The sequence below is a fragment of the Hydra vulgaris genome, chromosome 11, assembly GCF_038396675.1.
Source record: "Hydra vulgaris chromosome 11, alternate assembly HydraT2T_AEP".
In the NCBI taxonomy this organism is placed as follows: Eukaryota; Metazoa; Cnidaria; class Hydrozoa; order Anthoathecata; family Hydridae; genus Hydra; species Hydra vulgaris.
Window position 1 is genome coordinate 24,263,239 of NC_088930.1, and position 17,965 is coordinate 24,281,203.

General features: G+C 26.1%; 2 protein-coding genes across 2 annotated transcripts in view; one reads left to right on the top strand and one right to left on the bottom strand.

Annotated features, from left to right (window-relative positions):
* LOC100212348 (phosphatidylinositol phosphatase PTPRQ) overlaps positions 1-17,965 on the bottom strand; it is a 268,145-nt gene that overhangs the window by 107,331 nt on the left and 142,849 nt on the right. The gene's annotated exons all lie outside the window — the stretch shown is intronic.
* LOC136071962 (uncharacterized) overlaps positions 4,735-17,965 on the top strand; it is a 35,709-nt gene continuing 22,478 nt past the window's right edge. Inside the window, exons 1-2 of the mRNA XM_065810525.1 lie at positions 4,735-4,880; positions 10,884-10,940. Of these exons, the coding sequence (XP_065666597.1) occupies positions 4,788-4,880; positions 10,884-10,940 (150 nt within the window). The 5' untranslated portion in view covers positions 4,735-4,787. The remainder of the gene's footprint in view (positions 4,881-10,883; positions 10,941-17,965) is intronic.

Consider the following 17,965-nt stretch of genomic DNA (forward strand, 5'->3'; position numbering starts at 1 on the left):
GCGTAATTAAAAAAATTGGAAAACTATTACAGGTTAATCAACAGCTAAACTTTGCTCACGGTATTCAACTGGCTATTATTTCAGTTTTACATAATACGTCATCATCAAATTTTATGCAGAGCTACATTTAGTTAAGGAAGTTAATAATCACATTTCAAAATTTGGAAAATGAATCTGAGTTTATTGAAAGCTGTGAATTAGATAGCGATGATGATGATGATGAGAATAGCTTTATAGTGGATAATCAAATAATTGAAGACGTAATAATTACAAATAAAACGATTAGCCCTGTTATAAATAAAGTTTGAAAAATCGTGATGGTTTTTAAAAGATTACTAACTTAAAATGATGACTATCTTCAAAAATACGTAAAAAATGACTTTGGAAAAAAAATTTATTTAATTAAAAATTGTAAAACAAGATGGTGCAGCTTATCAATGATTAAAAGGTTGCATAAGTTAAAAAATTGCATAAAAAAGACGCTTGTTGATATCAGTATTAATGATTCTATAAAAATTTCAAATAATAAGAATGAAATTGTTTCTGAACTAGTAAACGTGCTAATTCCAATAAAAGCAGCAGCGGAAGCGCTTTGTTGATGCGATGCAAACCTTATAACTGCTAACATTGCGTTAGAGTTTGTGCTAACCAAAATTAAAAGAACTAAATACTACAACAAGTTGTCAACCTTTTAATGCGTTAACCTCCAAAATCAAAGAGTGAAGGACTGAATTAAGTAGTCTAATGGAATATTTACATTATTAATTGAAGCTCTAGAAAAAGGTTTTTTAGCAACACCCAAAAATTCTTTGTCAAGATTAGGCAAATGTTCTTACTTCCAAACCATCAAAAGAAATGTCATTGTTTGAAAGTGGTTGTACTTGGGGTGATAGTCTTTAGAAAGTTTAAGAATTTTAATGACAATCGAACCCATGAGCCCAGAGTCAGAAAGGGTATTTTTCTCCACAGAACTATTTTGCAATAAAATAAAAAGTCGCTTAAGTGATAATAGTTTAGATAGTTTGAGCTTTCTGCGTGAAAATTTCTTAAAGACAAAATAAATAACTTTATGTACAAGACTTTTTCATTTTAATTCAATATACTTAATTAAATTATAATTGTTCTTTTAGTTTTAAAGCCTAAAATAAAGCCGGGGTTTCCTGAGAAATTCCGGTAATTAATTATACAATCCCGAGTCTCGGGAATAGTAAATATCCGGGTTTTTATAAACCCTATCGGTAAGGTATTTATTCTACATTGTTGGCAATACGTTGGTTTTGAAAGAGAGATTAAAACTGACAAACATTTTAAAAAACAAGAACTAAAAATATCAAAAGTTGGTTTTTTTTGTTGTGTATGGAGGAAATAATGATTTGAATTACACCCATTGGGCCCGGTACGTTTTATAAACGTTCTTTGGACGTTTCTATTAGGTTTAAACCTAATAAAAACGTCCAAAGAACGTTTTAAAAACGTACCGTGCCTACTGGGCAGTGATGACATTTGAAAAATCATAATGAAGCTTTAATTAATGAATGCGAGTACGAACGATGTCATAAAAATTAATGAGCCAACAATGAGGCAAAGTCGTATAAAATCAACTAGTCGAAAAAAAAAAAAAGCCGTTTTAACTGCCATCAGCCGCTGTAAATTGTAGGTTTATGCAAGAAGCTTTAATTTTAGGTAAGATTTATATTGCTGAAGCTATGCTTAAAAATAAATTAAGCAGCCATGGCGCAGTGATTAGAGCGCTTGCTTTTGAAACAAGGGATCCATGATTCAAAGCGAGCTCTGGACATATTTTGTGCAATCGGTAAGTTTGGAGGCATGAACTTCCTAGTTAACTACTCCTCCTCTATGGTCTGTGACAAAAGCGTTAGGTCTTAGAAAATCACTTGACAATAAAATATATATTTTTTAAGTGATTTTCTACTACTTTATAATTGCTCTGTTCTTTTAAAAACATTGAGCAATCTATTTTATAGATTTGTTTAAATATATGTAAATGTATATATATATATATATATATATATATATATATATATATATATATATATATATATATATATATATATATATATATATATATATAACTATTAATGAAATTATTTTTAGAAAAGGATATACTACGTTTTTGTGGCCACGACATTTTGTCGCTAAACTGATAAAGCTTTTTTTTTATTTGCTTTAAAATTTACTATTGTGCAAAATGGCTTAACTTTAGTGTAAATATCAGTAAATTTAAATAATTCTTTTGTGTCTAGATTCTACAGCTATATATAGTTTTATAAAGTTTTTTAGTTTTGATTATGTAGGGGGTTTTGGATATATAAAAAAGAAACATAAAAAAAAAAGAAATCAATTTTACGTTAGTAAACATTAAAATATTAATTAAATGTCTGATCTTTCTCCGGTTCATTCTTTTTTTCAAATCCTATTGATTGTAAGCTTTTAGCTTGCAATCAATAGGGTTTGCTTTTATCTGCTGAAGAGATAAACCCTTAATTATTACATTTATTAGATATTGTTTAAAAAATCAGTATTACAACACAACTGCCCTATTCCCACACAAAAATTTTAAATTCGATTAACTTTATATAATACATATTCATTTTGTCACATTAATAAAAAGATATCAAAAGAATTTTTTTTTACTCTTCGTTGCCATGAATTTAACAATTATTCTTTAATTAAATATTTTCAAAAAAAATCGAAGAAATAAAAATGTTACATCATTTTCTTTGTTATTTTGAATTATTTTTTACTAAATAAGCTGCAGAGATGGTTGAAACCATTTTGAAAATAAAATATCCTAAAGAACGCAACTTAATTAAAATAATAAAACATAAACTTTTTATTTTTATTTCACCATAAAATGGCGAAATTTACAATAATAATATATAAATTCACATAAGTAAGGTTAGGTGTCACTTGTATAGTTAAAAACTAGTCAATTGAATGACATCTAAAAAAAATAAAAAAAAAATAAAACATAGAAAGAATTTAAAATAAAAGAAAACAAAAAAACAAAAACAAAAATTAAAATAAAAAATAAAAATAAATAAAGAATAAACAAAGAAAACAAACAAAAAAACAAAAATAAAATAAAAACAAAATAAAATAAAAACAAAAAAAACTAACATAAAAACACAAAAAAACAAAAACAAAGAAAACCAACATAAAACAGAAAAACAAAACAAAGAAAACTAATATAAAAACAGAATAAAAATAAAATAAAGTACTAATTAATAATGATAATATTAATAACAGCAATAACAATAATAGTAATAATCTGAATAAAAAAAACAAATAATGACTATAACATAATAACTATAATAAAAGTTGATAAAAACAATGGCTTAAATTTATAAAGTAAAGTTAATTATTATGACAGTAATTATAAAAATAAACATAACAATTATTATAAATTTCCTATATGATATAATATAAACTATATTCTTATAAAACATACAACTACACTTGATAAATATATTTTTTAGTAGTAAAATTTTAAGGTTTCAAAGCCTAATTCTTTAAAGGAAAATGAAAAAAAAAAGTTAAAAATATAGTATTATTATTATAATTAGATTGGATTTAATACGGAAACAAAACTATTTAATAACAAAATACGCGATATAAAAAGCTCGATAAAAAAAAAAAAAATTAAAAACAAATTCTACCAAAAAGGAAAAATTTACCAGTTAAAAGGCTTCAGAAGAATGATTTTGACTTCTTTTTTATTTTCTAAATGCAATACTATCAAGATATAGTCTTGACAAAAATAAAGTTAAAAATAAAGTTAAAAAAATATTTTAGATCTTTAAAACAATTTATATAAAGAAATTAAAAAGCATTTTAATTGAATAATCTTAACAATCTTAGATTGGTAATTAATAAAACAAAAATTTCTAATTAAGAAAAATATTTTATTGAGAAAAACATGTTTTAAATTAATTTATTATATCCTCAATCTCATAAAAGGATATTCCCCTCCCTACCCTCTTCCGAAATTTATTTTTTTCATGTTTTTATTACTAAAAACTATAAATTGGATACATAAAATTGAAGTGAAAAAAACTTACAAAAAAAACCTAAACTTATCAACTTAAATATTATTTTATCAAAGTTTTAAGGATGTTAAAAACATTATGCTAATATTATTAAAACCTTAAAAACAAAAAAAAACTATTAAATAAAAACAACCCAACAATAAAATTTATTTTGCTGTTTGCTGTTTTTTAATCATATGATTATTTTATGTATGTCATTATGTATGTTTATTTGTTTGTTTTATCACGCACGTATACTTTTGTCTGTGCTTTTTTTTTAATCAAAAAAATATGTTTATTCATATTATATTAATTTATATGCTAATATCAATATAGGGTTACAAAATTAGTTATTATTAGAGCAAAAACTTTAAATTAATTGAAAATTTTAAATAATTTTAAATGTGATTTACTATAATTCGCTATAACTAATTTAAACTTTTTAAAAATTTTTTTTATTTAAAGTTCATTTTCACTTTTTAATTACGAATTAAATATAATGGCATATATATGTATATATATATATATATATATATATATATATATATATATATATATATATATATATATATATATATATTTATATATATATATATACATTTATATATATATATATATATATATATATATATATATATATATATATATATATATATATATATTTATATTTATATATATATATATATAGAGAGAGAGAGTTCCTTGAATAAAAGAGAAGTCTTACATTAAAATTCAAAAATGAGACTGGGAGAAACTTTAAAACGAATCATCTACGGAAAAGGGGTCACACCATTGCCGCTTGGAATAACAGTGACCGCGTTCTTGTTTGTTGTAAGTTTACTTTATTTAGGATTAATTCAAGTTTAAAGCTATTGAAACTTGAATTTTACTTTGCATATAAGTTACAAAACATAGAAATACAGTGAACATACATAGAAAACATAAAAAAATGCAGTGAACATACTTGGAAAACATAGAAATATAGTGGTTTTTTAAGTCTGGTAGTACCGGAAATTGTAAAGTCATAATGCAAAAAGTTAAATTATAATAAAAAGTTCGTTATTCTTTAAAAAAATCACTTTGTAAAATTAACCCCATTCTCAACTTTCAATTTTAAATGACTTTGATTGCCGACCGCATATTCAAGTGAATGTACACACAATTATGAACTATTTAAAAATCAACCCATAATGTTTTCAGTTAAGCCCTCATTTTTTATTTTTATGTACAGTTCTTATTTTTATGAACAAACTTCATAAATAAAAGTTTTAACAACAGTCTGATTGTCTCTAAACTTTCTTTAAATTATCTTATTAATTTATCTCTTATTTTCAGGTTTGATTATTTTTTATTTTATTTTTACTACTACTTTTTTTTTTTTAAATTATGGATTAGTAATTAATCTTAATTATAGATTAGTAATTAATCTTAATTATAGATTAAAAATTAATCTTAACATACTTGTAGATAATTTTTAATTGTATGCTTACTTTTTAATGGTTGCACACGCTTGCTGATGAAAGCACGTTGCGGCGTAGTTAAAAGGCACATTTTGCCTTTTTTAGCCCCGGTCCTGTAGATTTTATTTATTTATCACGGCATCGCATTCTTTTTTTATGACGAAATAAATAAATAATAATATTAAAATGTCAGAAATAGCTTCACGTGGCTTCACCGAAAATAATCAAAAAGTGTCTTATGTGTACAACCTATGAGGATTAGGCCTCATAGGTTGAGGCCTAATCCTCATAGGTTGTACACATAAGACACTTTTTTAATCCTCATGAGGGTTAAGCCTTATAATTTTCAAAACAAATTTATTGTAAAACTTTATTTTTATTCAGTTAATGTGTGCAGTTATTGTATAAGAACAATTCTTATACTGTTTAAATCAAAGTTGCTAAATGTTAAATGGTTCCAAAAGTGTCAAATTTTTACAAAAGTGTCAAACGCTTGCAAAAGTGTAATTTTACCTCTTAAATAAGATACACAAGAGCAAAAGCAACAACATAAGTTGCTGTTGTACTGCTTTGACTGTTCTTATACTGACGTCATTATTTATATTTTAAAGATTCAATACAATATACATCCATTTCTTTTTTGTACTATTAATTGTTGATTGCTATATAATTACCACATAAGATTATTTTTGCACGTTTTTTTGATTCACACAATCAAAAAAGTAGAAATTTCTACCTTAGGATAGGGTATGTGGTAGTAAGGTACTCTTAGTAAGGTAAAATAAGGTAGAAATTATTTGAAATTTTTCTATCTTAAAAGATTTTTTTCTAAGGTAGAAAAAAATCTTTTAAGATAGAAAGTTGCATGACAAATCATTGTTTTTAATTTAATTTTCTTAAAAGATAGAAAGTTTTTACCTTACTAAAGATTTATCATATATTCTACCCAAGATAGAAATTTTGATCTTTTTTTTTCAGCAAAACAGTATGCAATTCAATTTTATCTTTTATCTATACTTCAATTAAAGTATAGATAAAAGCTAAAATTGAGTTGCATACTTTTTGCTGCACTAAAAAACCACATAGCTTTTAAACATAAGTTTTGTATAGCCTAGGCCTAGCAAAGTATAATTCAAATGCTTTTATATTTCAAGAAAAATACAAAACTATCACTTGAACACCAAACAATGTTCTTTACATCTAATAGAACTATACTATAAAAAGGAGAAATGTATAGCACTTAAGTATATTTTTAATCCGAAAATTTTCAGTCAGTATTTTTTTTCCAAATATTTATAGGGCCACATAAATTGATTTAAGGAAGTATCAATTTAATGTCATCGATAAAATTTTTTGATGCGATAAAATGTTAGGCCCCTTAACCTTGAAACAGTTTTTCTTTTGTTTACCATTACAAAAGTTAACAAAATTATCAAAAATAGACACATTTTTTATTACTTTTGGATATTATTTGTCGTATAGTTTTTGTAGATGCCAGATAATGAATGGTTAAATTCCCTAGAAAAGGCCATCCTTACAATTACGTAACTATTAAAAAAGTATCAAACTTTTCTAAGGAATCGCTAAAAACTTTTTTAATGCAAAAGAAAAAAAAAATTTCATGCAACTTAGAGTCTAAAGTTTAGTAAAGTCATGCAAAGTCTAGAGACTTTGCATGACTTAACTAAAGTCTCTAGACTTTGCGTAACTTTATCAAAGTCTCTTGACTTTGCGTGACTTTACTTATGTAACTATATTTATGAGACTTATTTAAGTAACTTAAGCACTCTATTATAATATTTAAAAAGATCCTAACAATTTTTTATCTTAAATACTTTTGTACCTTTTTTTATTTTATACCTATTTTCAGTCAGGAAACATTTCTATTCCTGAAAATCATAAAATCAATTTCAATTCTCTCTTGCTTTTCTAAAATTGTAGAGAAAATTATGTATAGTTTAGAATTTTCTAAATACAAATAATATTTTAAATAATAAACAATCTGGATTTCAGCCTGGTTATTCAACTGATCATGCAATTATTAATATTGTTCATTATATAATTAAAGCATTTGACAAAAATAAGTTTACCCTTGGAATTTTTATCGATCTTAGCAAAGCCTTCGATACAGTAGACCATAACATTCTTATAAAAAAACTCAAAAGTTATGGTATTAAAAGTTATGGTACTATTTAGACTGGCTTATAAGTTATCTAAACAATAGAAAACAATACATATTATATGAAAAAGGAAAATCCTCTTACATGACTATAAATTGCAGTGTTCCCCAAGTTTCAATTCTGGGTCCTCTTATATTACTTATTAATGTAAATAATTTCCATAAATTTTCAAATATTTTAATTTCAGTTCTATTTGCGGGTGATACGAGTTTTTTTTACTCTAATGGAGAAATCAACCTTTTATTTAAAATATAAACAAATTTCCCTTAAGTTTAAATAAAACTTTTAAGTTTTTTTTTAAGTAAACTTCTTTTTATAGAATTCACAACAAAGAAAATATTCCATTAAAATTTCCTGATCTTTACATTGGCACTAAAATAATTAAAGAGTAATCATTGAGGTTTTTAGAAGTGATGACGAAAACCAAACATGGAGAGAACGTATAAGTACGATAGAAAGTAAAATTTCAAAAAATACAAGCAAACTTTACAAAGCCAAGCATATATTAAACCAAACCTGCTTAAAAATCTTGAATTTCTCCCTTATACATTGTTATATAAATTATGCAAATATTGCTTGGTGCTGCTCTAATTAAAGTAAAGATTAAAAATTGCTTAATAGTTAAAACACGCTGTCAGAATTATACCAAATGCAGATCGATTCACACATACTAAAGAACTATTTAACAATCATCACATTCTCAATGTTTTTCAGTTAAAGCTTTATTCAATTTTTATTTTTATTTGTAAACTTCGTAATAAAATATCACTTATAATATTTAATACACTTTTCAATAAAATTATTCACATGTACCCTTTAAGCTTTTCAAAGTACAATTATGAGCAACCTAAAATGCATTATTTGGCTGCCAAATTTTTTATTACCAAAGGAGGTCCTAAATTATGGAACAATTTATAAAATAACGAGCTGAAAAATTGTTCTTCTTTTTCTCTTAGAAAAAAAACTGAAACAAAAACTTATTAACGATTTTAATGAACTAAAATCTTTTATAGACTATTAATTTTCTTTTTCTTTTTTGTTTTTATTTTTACTTTATTTTTAACAACTATTTATTTAACTTGTCTTCAAATTTTTTTAAAATTATCCTGTTAACTTATCTCTAGTTTTTACGTTTGAATATTTTTTATTTTATTTTTACAATTTTCTATTGATTATAGCTTAATAATTAATCTTAACATACTTGTAAATACTTGTACAAAATTTTTAAATGGTACAAAGTTAATGTATGCTTACCTTTTAATGGTTGTACACGCTTGCTAATGAAAGCACATTGGGGCGTAGTGACAAGACAAATATAGTTATTTTTTTATCCCCGGTTTTGTAGATTTTATTTACATAACAGGCATTGTATTCTTTTTTTACTGACGAAATAAATAAAATATTTAAAAATTTTTGTAAAAAAAGGAAACAAAATTTTCAAAATAGTTTAAAGAAGTTTTTTACGCAGCAGTTTTTTAAATCACTCCCTTTTCTCATCACCACTTTGTACTTGTACAGTTCCGGATAACTCCCTCCCCCCAGTGGTGGTTTAGGGATAAAATAATGGGTCGGGGAGTAAATCCATAAAAAGTACTAACTGCTTTTTAAGGATTAATTTACTTTTTTTTAAAAAAAAAAAAAAAAAAAACAGGTCCTAAAAACTAAAAAGCGATTGACTTAAATGTGTCAAACATCCTACCGTAGACTATGTTTCTCAAAAAATTAACTATAACTTGAAAATCACCTTCTATTAGGGAAAAAGAGGGGGAGGGGGAATAGGTATAAGACCCCCATCCCCCTTAAAATCGCTTCTGCTTCCCCCATACTTCCACACATACGTAATGGCTACCCCCTAAACTAGTTTTCAACATTTTTTAAGCTCTGATTTTAAAGCCAAGCTTGATGTTATTTTGGCTCAAATTGATCGAGTTCTATCTCCTTTACCTTCAACCAATATCATTTTTATTAGTCTGGCTTTAATATCCCTGAACCTGCTTACACTAAAACTTAAATTTTTTTAATTCTGTTACTCAGATAGCTTACTTTGACTCGTTTTTAAAAAAAACTAATCTAGATCTTGTTGGCATTAAAGCTCGAAACTATTAATCTTACCAATCTTTTATTTTCTTAATTTGTGTATTGTCTTTATTTCTTGTGCTCAATTTCTCCTTGTTCTTATTTAGGTGGTTTAGACCAAGCTATTATATCAGTAAAACATTTACTACGTACTCCTTCATCATCATAATCAACTTACTTAAAACGTTTTATGTGTCTGAGAAAAATGTTATACATGGTAAAAAATTAAGAGCTATAGAGAGCTATTAGTCATCTAATAGCTCTCTATAGTTGTTGAATATGGTTGTTGAATATAGTTGTTAAATATGGTTGTTGAATACAGTTGTTGAATATAGTTGAAGGGAAAAAGGGCACATTTCGCATTTTCCAATTATTTAAGTTATGCCCCCGACTATATAAGCATTAGCTTGAGGGTTAGTAAAGTAGTAAAATCCAATCCAAAAAGGTCTATGTAATGCTACAGAAATACCCAAAGGAAAGGCATAACGGGGGAAACATAGCAACATTCAAAGACAAAATTTATTTATCTCAAAAGTGGAAATGTGTGGCATGTGCCTTTTTTCCCCTGTAGTCTTCAGTTGTTGAATGTAATTATTGAATATAGTTGTGGAATATAATTCTTGAATATAGTTTAATAAGATTGTAAGGAGATTTTCAATATTGAAAAAAGTGTTTAAAAAATGTATAAAAAGAGTGTATGAAATAATACTTAAAATGCTGTTTTAAAAATGATTTCATTTGCCTGAAAATGTTGTTTGAGATTTATGCATAGTTTTGTTTGCCTGAACATTTTTTTGAGATTTATGCATAGTTTTGTTTGCCTGAACATTTTTTTGAGATTTATGCATGTTGTGTGTGTGTCAGTAGAGACATTTTTATGCTTTCCAAATAAATTTTTGTTAAAATATAGGGAGTCAAAACAAATTGAGCTCAAAACATATCAAGACAAACACAAAATGTGGTTGTCCCCGTATATATTGCCCCAAAAATTAAGACAACTCAAAATTAATAGGTTTGTTTTAGTGTGTAGATTCATCCTTATTATATGTATATTATATATATCATTTCATTTTTTGTGCAATTATATACTTATATATATATAGTTTCACTCTTTTTAGCTGTTTAGTGCAATGGCAATTACAAATGTTTTTTCTTATCTCCCAAAGCTTGTAAAGGTTTGTTGTTGTTTTTTGGTTTAATATCTGAGAGAACTTGTTAATCCTAAGTTATACGTATATAAATAGTGTATATTAACATATAAATTACTAACTTTACTTTTCAAAAAACTATTGGGAGTCTAGTACCATTTTATTTTTTTGAGTACAGTTTTATCTTTTCGACGACTAAATAAAAAATTTAAAATTTGGCACTACACATTAACACACATTCGATATTTTTTGTTACCCTTGAACATACTATATTCTTAAAAGTTGGGACACTAAGTTCGCTCACCTTAGAACAATATATTCGTAAATATTGGCATTTTAGAGACACAACAAAGTCCAGCAGAAACATGCCAGTAGCTTTCTCTTGATCAGACAATTTTTTTTATCTCAGCTTAAGAAAACCAATGTGGTATCTTAAATACATTAGTTTCTGCTGAAAAGTAAATAATTTTTTTTTCATAAATTGTTAAATATTCGACCCTGTAATAATTTTTATTCTTTTTATATGGGCATAAAACTCTTGGAAGTGAAACTTGCTTTCAGTAAACTTAAAACGTGTCCTTGTATAAATTTTACAACGGTCAAAAGTTTTATTTTAAAATTAAATTGACTATTTTCACTACGAGATAGTTAGTTTCACTACAAGGTAGCTAGTGAAAAATAGAGTGAAATATAGGATTGAATACAATACGTTGATAACTTGGCTTCATTTAATTGGTTATGTCTAAACTGACTAATGAATCTAATTATAGTTCTGTAGCCACTTTTTATCAGCGTATATTACAATGTCAAAATAGTTTAACGCAAAATATTTTAACAGTTTTATGCAAAGATTATTTAATTAGTTATGTCTAACTGACTAATGAATCTAATTAAAGTTCTGCAGCCACTAAATATCAGTGTTTATTACCATGTCAAAGTAGTTTAGCGTAAATTATTTTAACACTTTTATGCAAAGACCAAGTTTACCAATTCATCAAAAGAATTATTTTTGCAACTGCAAGCAAACCTTTTCAGTTTTTACATTCACGTAAATAGTCACTGAGTTTTAAAAAATAGGTTTGTTTCATCTCAACATGAGATGTTGATGTTATTGTTTTTGTTGTTGTTGTTGTTGTTGTTGTTGTTGTTGTTGTTGTTGTTGTTGTTGTTGTTGTTGTTGTTGTTCGATGAATGTTGCTAAAAACCCTTCAAACCTTGGAAAAAGTTTATAAAAGCTAAAATGGAAGTAAAATGGAAAAGGCTAGTTAAAACAGCAGTTCTTGTTTATGAAGGAGCAAGTCAAAAATAGTAAGGCAAGACTCTAAAGTTATCCACTCATACACCAAGAGCAAGCAAAAAACACACGAACGGAAACAACAAACAATTAAACAACAGACCCTAAAATAATCTGCAACACACTAAATGACTATTTTTCTTGGACAACTTCTATTTCTCATCTATATAAACGATCTACCACACAAAATACTACACCATTTGAAAATGTATTCAGACGACTGTAAAATAATTAGGGTTGTTAAATTGAACAAAGACACAATAAAACTCCAATATGACATTAACAAAACAGTGAATTGATCACACACATGGGTTATGTCTTTTAATGCAGATAAGTGCAAAGTCATGCAGACCTTAAGCAACTACAACAAAAGATTTACTGCAATCTACACAATGAACGACAATGTCGTTCATTTGCACCAGTTATTGAGCACAACATTTGAAAGTGATCTAGGCGTAAATTCAACAAATATAAACAACTTCAAACATCAACTATCATTATTATGGCACTTAATTGTAATTTGAAAGCTAAAAATTATTTTCATTTAAAAGCTGACTGTATTTTCATCACAGAATGGCCTAGCGTGCTGCTCTTCATCGATAACTTGTAAATTTTATTGGTTGTGTATAAATTAAATTAAAATTAAAGTTAAAATTGCATATTTCTTTTTTTCAATTTTAAATGACAAAAGAACGACGAATTGCTTTTATTTTTTGATTTTCTTTGCGTTATGGGTTTTTTTTTTATAGGATCTATGACCTTGCATATTTTTAATTCTTTCAATCATAGTTTTACTTCCGAGTAAGAAATAACTTGTGCCACATAGTTTCTATGCGGGTTCCAATGTATTCCACACGGAGCCCATGAGATAATAGTTTTTTTTTCACTGGGTTGTGTCCAATTTTTTAGCTCATTTTTATATCAATAATTTTGGATTTCTCATGCTTCCTTTACATTCAATGCTTATTTTTTGATACAAATTCTTTCTTTCAACCGCTTCCACATTTTCTTTTAACAGTTTTGTTGTCATTGTACATTTTTATAACATGTTGAACAGTTCTTCGTGGAATTTACAGCTGAAAAGATAAATTTTTCTCGAGCAACTGATTAGGCTATTAATTTTACATTTAAAAATCCAAGATATTTTCTGTACGCATTTCTTGTTTTGAGCATAAATTGATAAATTACAATCAATTTTTCAATCCAGTGAAAAATTTTCTTTGCTAAAGTAATTTTTCAAACTTATTTATCTATTTGCCAATAACTTTTATATTAACTATTTTTTGTACTGTATTTTTTGTACGTGTCATTAGCATTATAAATGTCATTAGAACTAAAATTGTGTTTTTTAAGAATTTCTTCCAGATTTTTAAAATACACTGCAATATTTTTTTTATCAAAACATGTAGCGCGCGACAAACTAGTTATTTCTGGTCTGCGTAAAGAAAGATTTTTACATCTACTCATATAACCGCACAACCAATCTTCTTCAGCAGTTAGCCGCAATCCATGATTGTAGAACAATATGATTATTATGTTTGGAAAAATCATTTGCTAATTTTTTAACTGAGTCGGAGTAAATCCTAATTATATCCCGGAAGCTTTTACTACATAATCTTTTAAAAATATTTCTTTTTCACTAGTGAGAATTTGTTGACATTTGTAGCTTGGTGCGTATTTGATTTCATTTTTAGATTTACCCTCGAAAACTGGAAAACACAATATTATTATGTTTGCTTACTGCATAAATGCTTTCTCATTTTTAATTACTATGTACTTCCTACTTCTTACTAAACTTGAGTTACCATTTTTTTTTCAATCTATTTTTGGTTTTGGATGTTATATTAATAGTCCAAATAAAAACCAACCCATAAGGGGTTATATTGATAGTCCAAATAAAAACCAACCCATAAAGAAAAAAATTTATGATTTGTTTTTTATTTTGAAGACGTTAAAGTAGTCACTAGTTCTTATTTCTTGGCGGCCCTATATATATATATATATATATATATATATATATATATATATATATATATATATATATATATATATATATATATATATATATATATATATATATATATATATATATATATATATATATATATATATATATATATATATATATATATATATATATATATATATATATATATATACATATATAATTTTATTTATACATGTTATTGTTAGAATATATGTTTAAATACATATATATATATATATATATATATATATATATATATATATATACATATATATATATATATATATATATATATATATATATATATATATATATATATATATATATATATATATATATATATATATATATATATATATATATATACTTATATATTTATACATATATTTGTATGTAACATATATTTGTATACATATACTTGTATGTATTTTAACTGTATTTGTTTGTATTTGAACAAAATACTGTAACAGTATTTTGTTCAAATACATACAAATACAGTTGTAATATTTATTAATTGAAACATTTTCTTACGTCGCACAAGTTAACGCCGTTGCACAACTTAACGTCGGTTGTATGACAGAACTTACGTTGTAAAACAAAGGTTGCAGAAATAGAATCACATCAAGCTTAAAAAATAACTTTAAATATACCAGCTTAATTGTGTGACCAAGGAGGTTTAATAAACAGGTATATTCTTTATACAAAACGCGCTGAAGCCAGTTTTGAAATTCAGCCGCCATCTTGGTTAACCCAAAACATTGTTATGTTTTGCGCGGAACTTTATATTTTTGGTAAAAAACTTTGCTGAAATTAAGCCAAAATATTGAAATAAATGACTAATTTGCCAGTTGTTTCCGAGGCTGTAATATCGTTTAGTATCGTGTTGAAATACAGCTATTTGAATGTCTTTTTCAGTATTCCGAATGTATTAGAATAAACTGAAAAAGGCAATCAGTTAGCAAATAATTTTTTATAAGATAGTATAAACTGCTAAGCATAAACTGATGAATAGTTCAACCACTTGGTGCAATCTTTTGACTAGAATTTAACAAACTTTTTAGCAAAATCTGAAGTTCCGTGAAATGTTTTGGGTTAACCAAGATGGCGGCCGTTTTAAAAGCTGACTTTAAAACAGTCACGTGACATCGTCTCCTGTGTATTAAAACTCCTTGTGTGTGACCATGACAACTAATTGTTGCCGGGTAACCGGTTACCCATTTTAAAAAAAGTTTGATCGAGTTAATTAACATGGTTATGTTTTTTTTAAGTAACATTATTATCAATTAGATTGACTCGTCATAGAAAATAACCTCCAAAGTGGTTCTCTCTTACCCCCTTCAGAATAATCTTATTTAAAATTTATTTGTTGTACATACAACAAATAAATTTTCAATAAGATTATTGTGATGGGGTAAAAGAGAACGAAAAAAAGAGTATACTCTTCTTTCAAAAATATAACAGAAATAAAAACATATATAAAAAAATACAAGTTTTTTATTTATACTGGAGACAATTTTTAACTAATATGCAGAAAAATCACTTTCAAGCAATGTATAGCTCAATAAAAAATTAAAAGTAAAAAATCTAAACTTGGTATTACTTGATATTAACATAGGTGTCAGAAAGATTTTCACAACAATAAAAAATCAAAAATTAGGAAAAGTAGCTGATCCTGGTTAATGTATGAAAGCTTTTATACATGGTGGAAATAGGTTACATTTTCTAGTTAGTATGTTTTTCAATCTCTTTAAGTTCTGTGAATCCTTAATTCTTCCTTTTTTGAAGTGCAAAATAGCCAACCTAACCGATGTGAACAATTACAGGGCAGTTACAGTATCCCCAGCTATATTCAAAGTGTTTGAAAATACTTTTTTACAAAAAATAAATATACTAAACAATTTAGATGATTATCAGTTTGGTTTTATAAAAAAACTTTATGCACAAGTTATTAAAAGAAAGCTGTTAACTACTACACATCTAGAGGTAGTCGTTTATATCTTGTAATAAAGCATTTGGTAATGTTGATTTCTGACTTCTGTTCTGCAGCCTATTAGATCAAGGAATGTCAAAACATTGTGAGTCTGCTTGCATCCTGGTAGTGTAACCAAGACTGGCAGAAATGTATCAGTTGGCAGAAAGCTAAATCAACTGCATTTAGTATAAGAAATGGTGTACAACAAGGTGGTATTTTATCACCATTATTGTTTTGGTCTTACATTAATAATTTAGTATTTAAATTTTCAAATATAAATATTGGATGCAATATAGGAGTGATTTTTCTAAATATTCTTTCTTATGCTGATGATATACATAATACTAATACATAATAGCATCATCTTGGTTCATAAGTTCTTGAATGGAATTTATGAGGAAGCCTTATTAATTAGTTTTTGTCTTTGAACACAAAAAAAACTGTTTGGTCTTTAACCCAAAACAAAAATAAAAAATTATTATTTTCATTTCCAAAATTGAGTGTAGCAGTTTGCAAACTGGGATTTTCTGGAGGCTTTAAATACCTTAGTCATTTTGTAAATGATATATAAGATGGGTTTAAAAAAAGAGATAAAAAATCTTTTAATTGAAATATATCAAATCAAAATCAAATCAAAATTTATTGACAGGCTCAAGGCCCAATACAATAAATATACAATGGGTAAAATAAAGTGGATTATAATAAAACAATGACTATCGCACTTGAATATAAACAAAACCCAAGAAAAAAAAAAAATAATAATAATAAATAAATAAAATAAAGATAAGAAACTAAAGTGTTATAAATATAATTCAGCTCTCCATTTAAACATCAGTGGAGACAGCAAGAAACTGTCAGAATTAACAAAAGCTTTTATGACGAGGTTCTCACTATTCTGCAGCAGTAACAGTGAGGAGTATTGTTGCTTGCGAATTACAACATTAAGCAAATGGGCACCATGTTTCACAAATAATTCACTTGCACTGTTCCATGGTGGCTTGTTTAATATCAAGCGAAGTGCATTATTATATGCAACACATAGGCGATGAAATGAGTCTTTTCTCCAAAGATACCACAGCTGACATCCATAGATTGGGCTGCAAAAGGCATTAAATAACATGATCTTTGTTTGTATCTGTGTAGAGCTGAACTTTCTACGGATGAGGTTAGCTTTAGCATAGATAGAATGCACGTGTTTCAAAATATCTTTGTCATCCTGCATATCTTTGTCATCCTGCATATGTTGATAAGGCTCTTTTACAAATGTTCAAGCCTAGTTAAATTAAAATTATTCCAATCACTTTGTATATTCTTACATAACGCTTCCCTGTTAAACAGTTTTAACAATAGAACATATCATACCTATGGTATTGCTATAAATAAATGAGTAAAAATATTTTCTGGATATGAAGAATATTGCAGCCTCACTTGGATGTTTTTAAAACTAAAGCTCTTCTTCTTTCGATACTATTTTGTCTAACTAAAGAATCAATTAAAAATTTTGACTATCCAAATGATGGGTTGTTGAGGATGGCTGTATTTGTACTTTTTATTTAATTGTATCCTATGGAGCTTGTGTCTATTTATATGCACATGATGTTTGAATTGAATGTATTAATAGCAATAAATTTTATATTCCTAATTTTTATATTTTTCTAATTTATATATTTCTTATATATAATGTATATGTATTCCTTTATATAATTCAATATATTTCCATCAATTAACAAAGTATAGTTTCTTGATAATATGTAAATTATACTAAAACTGTAAATTTATCTATTATATTATTTAAATAT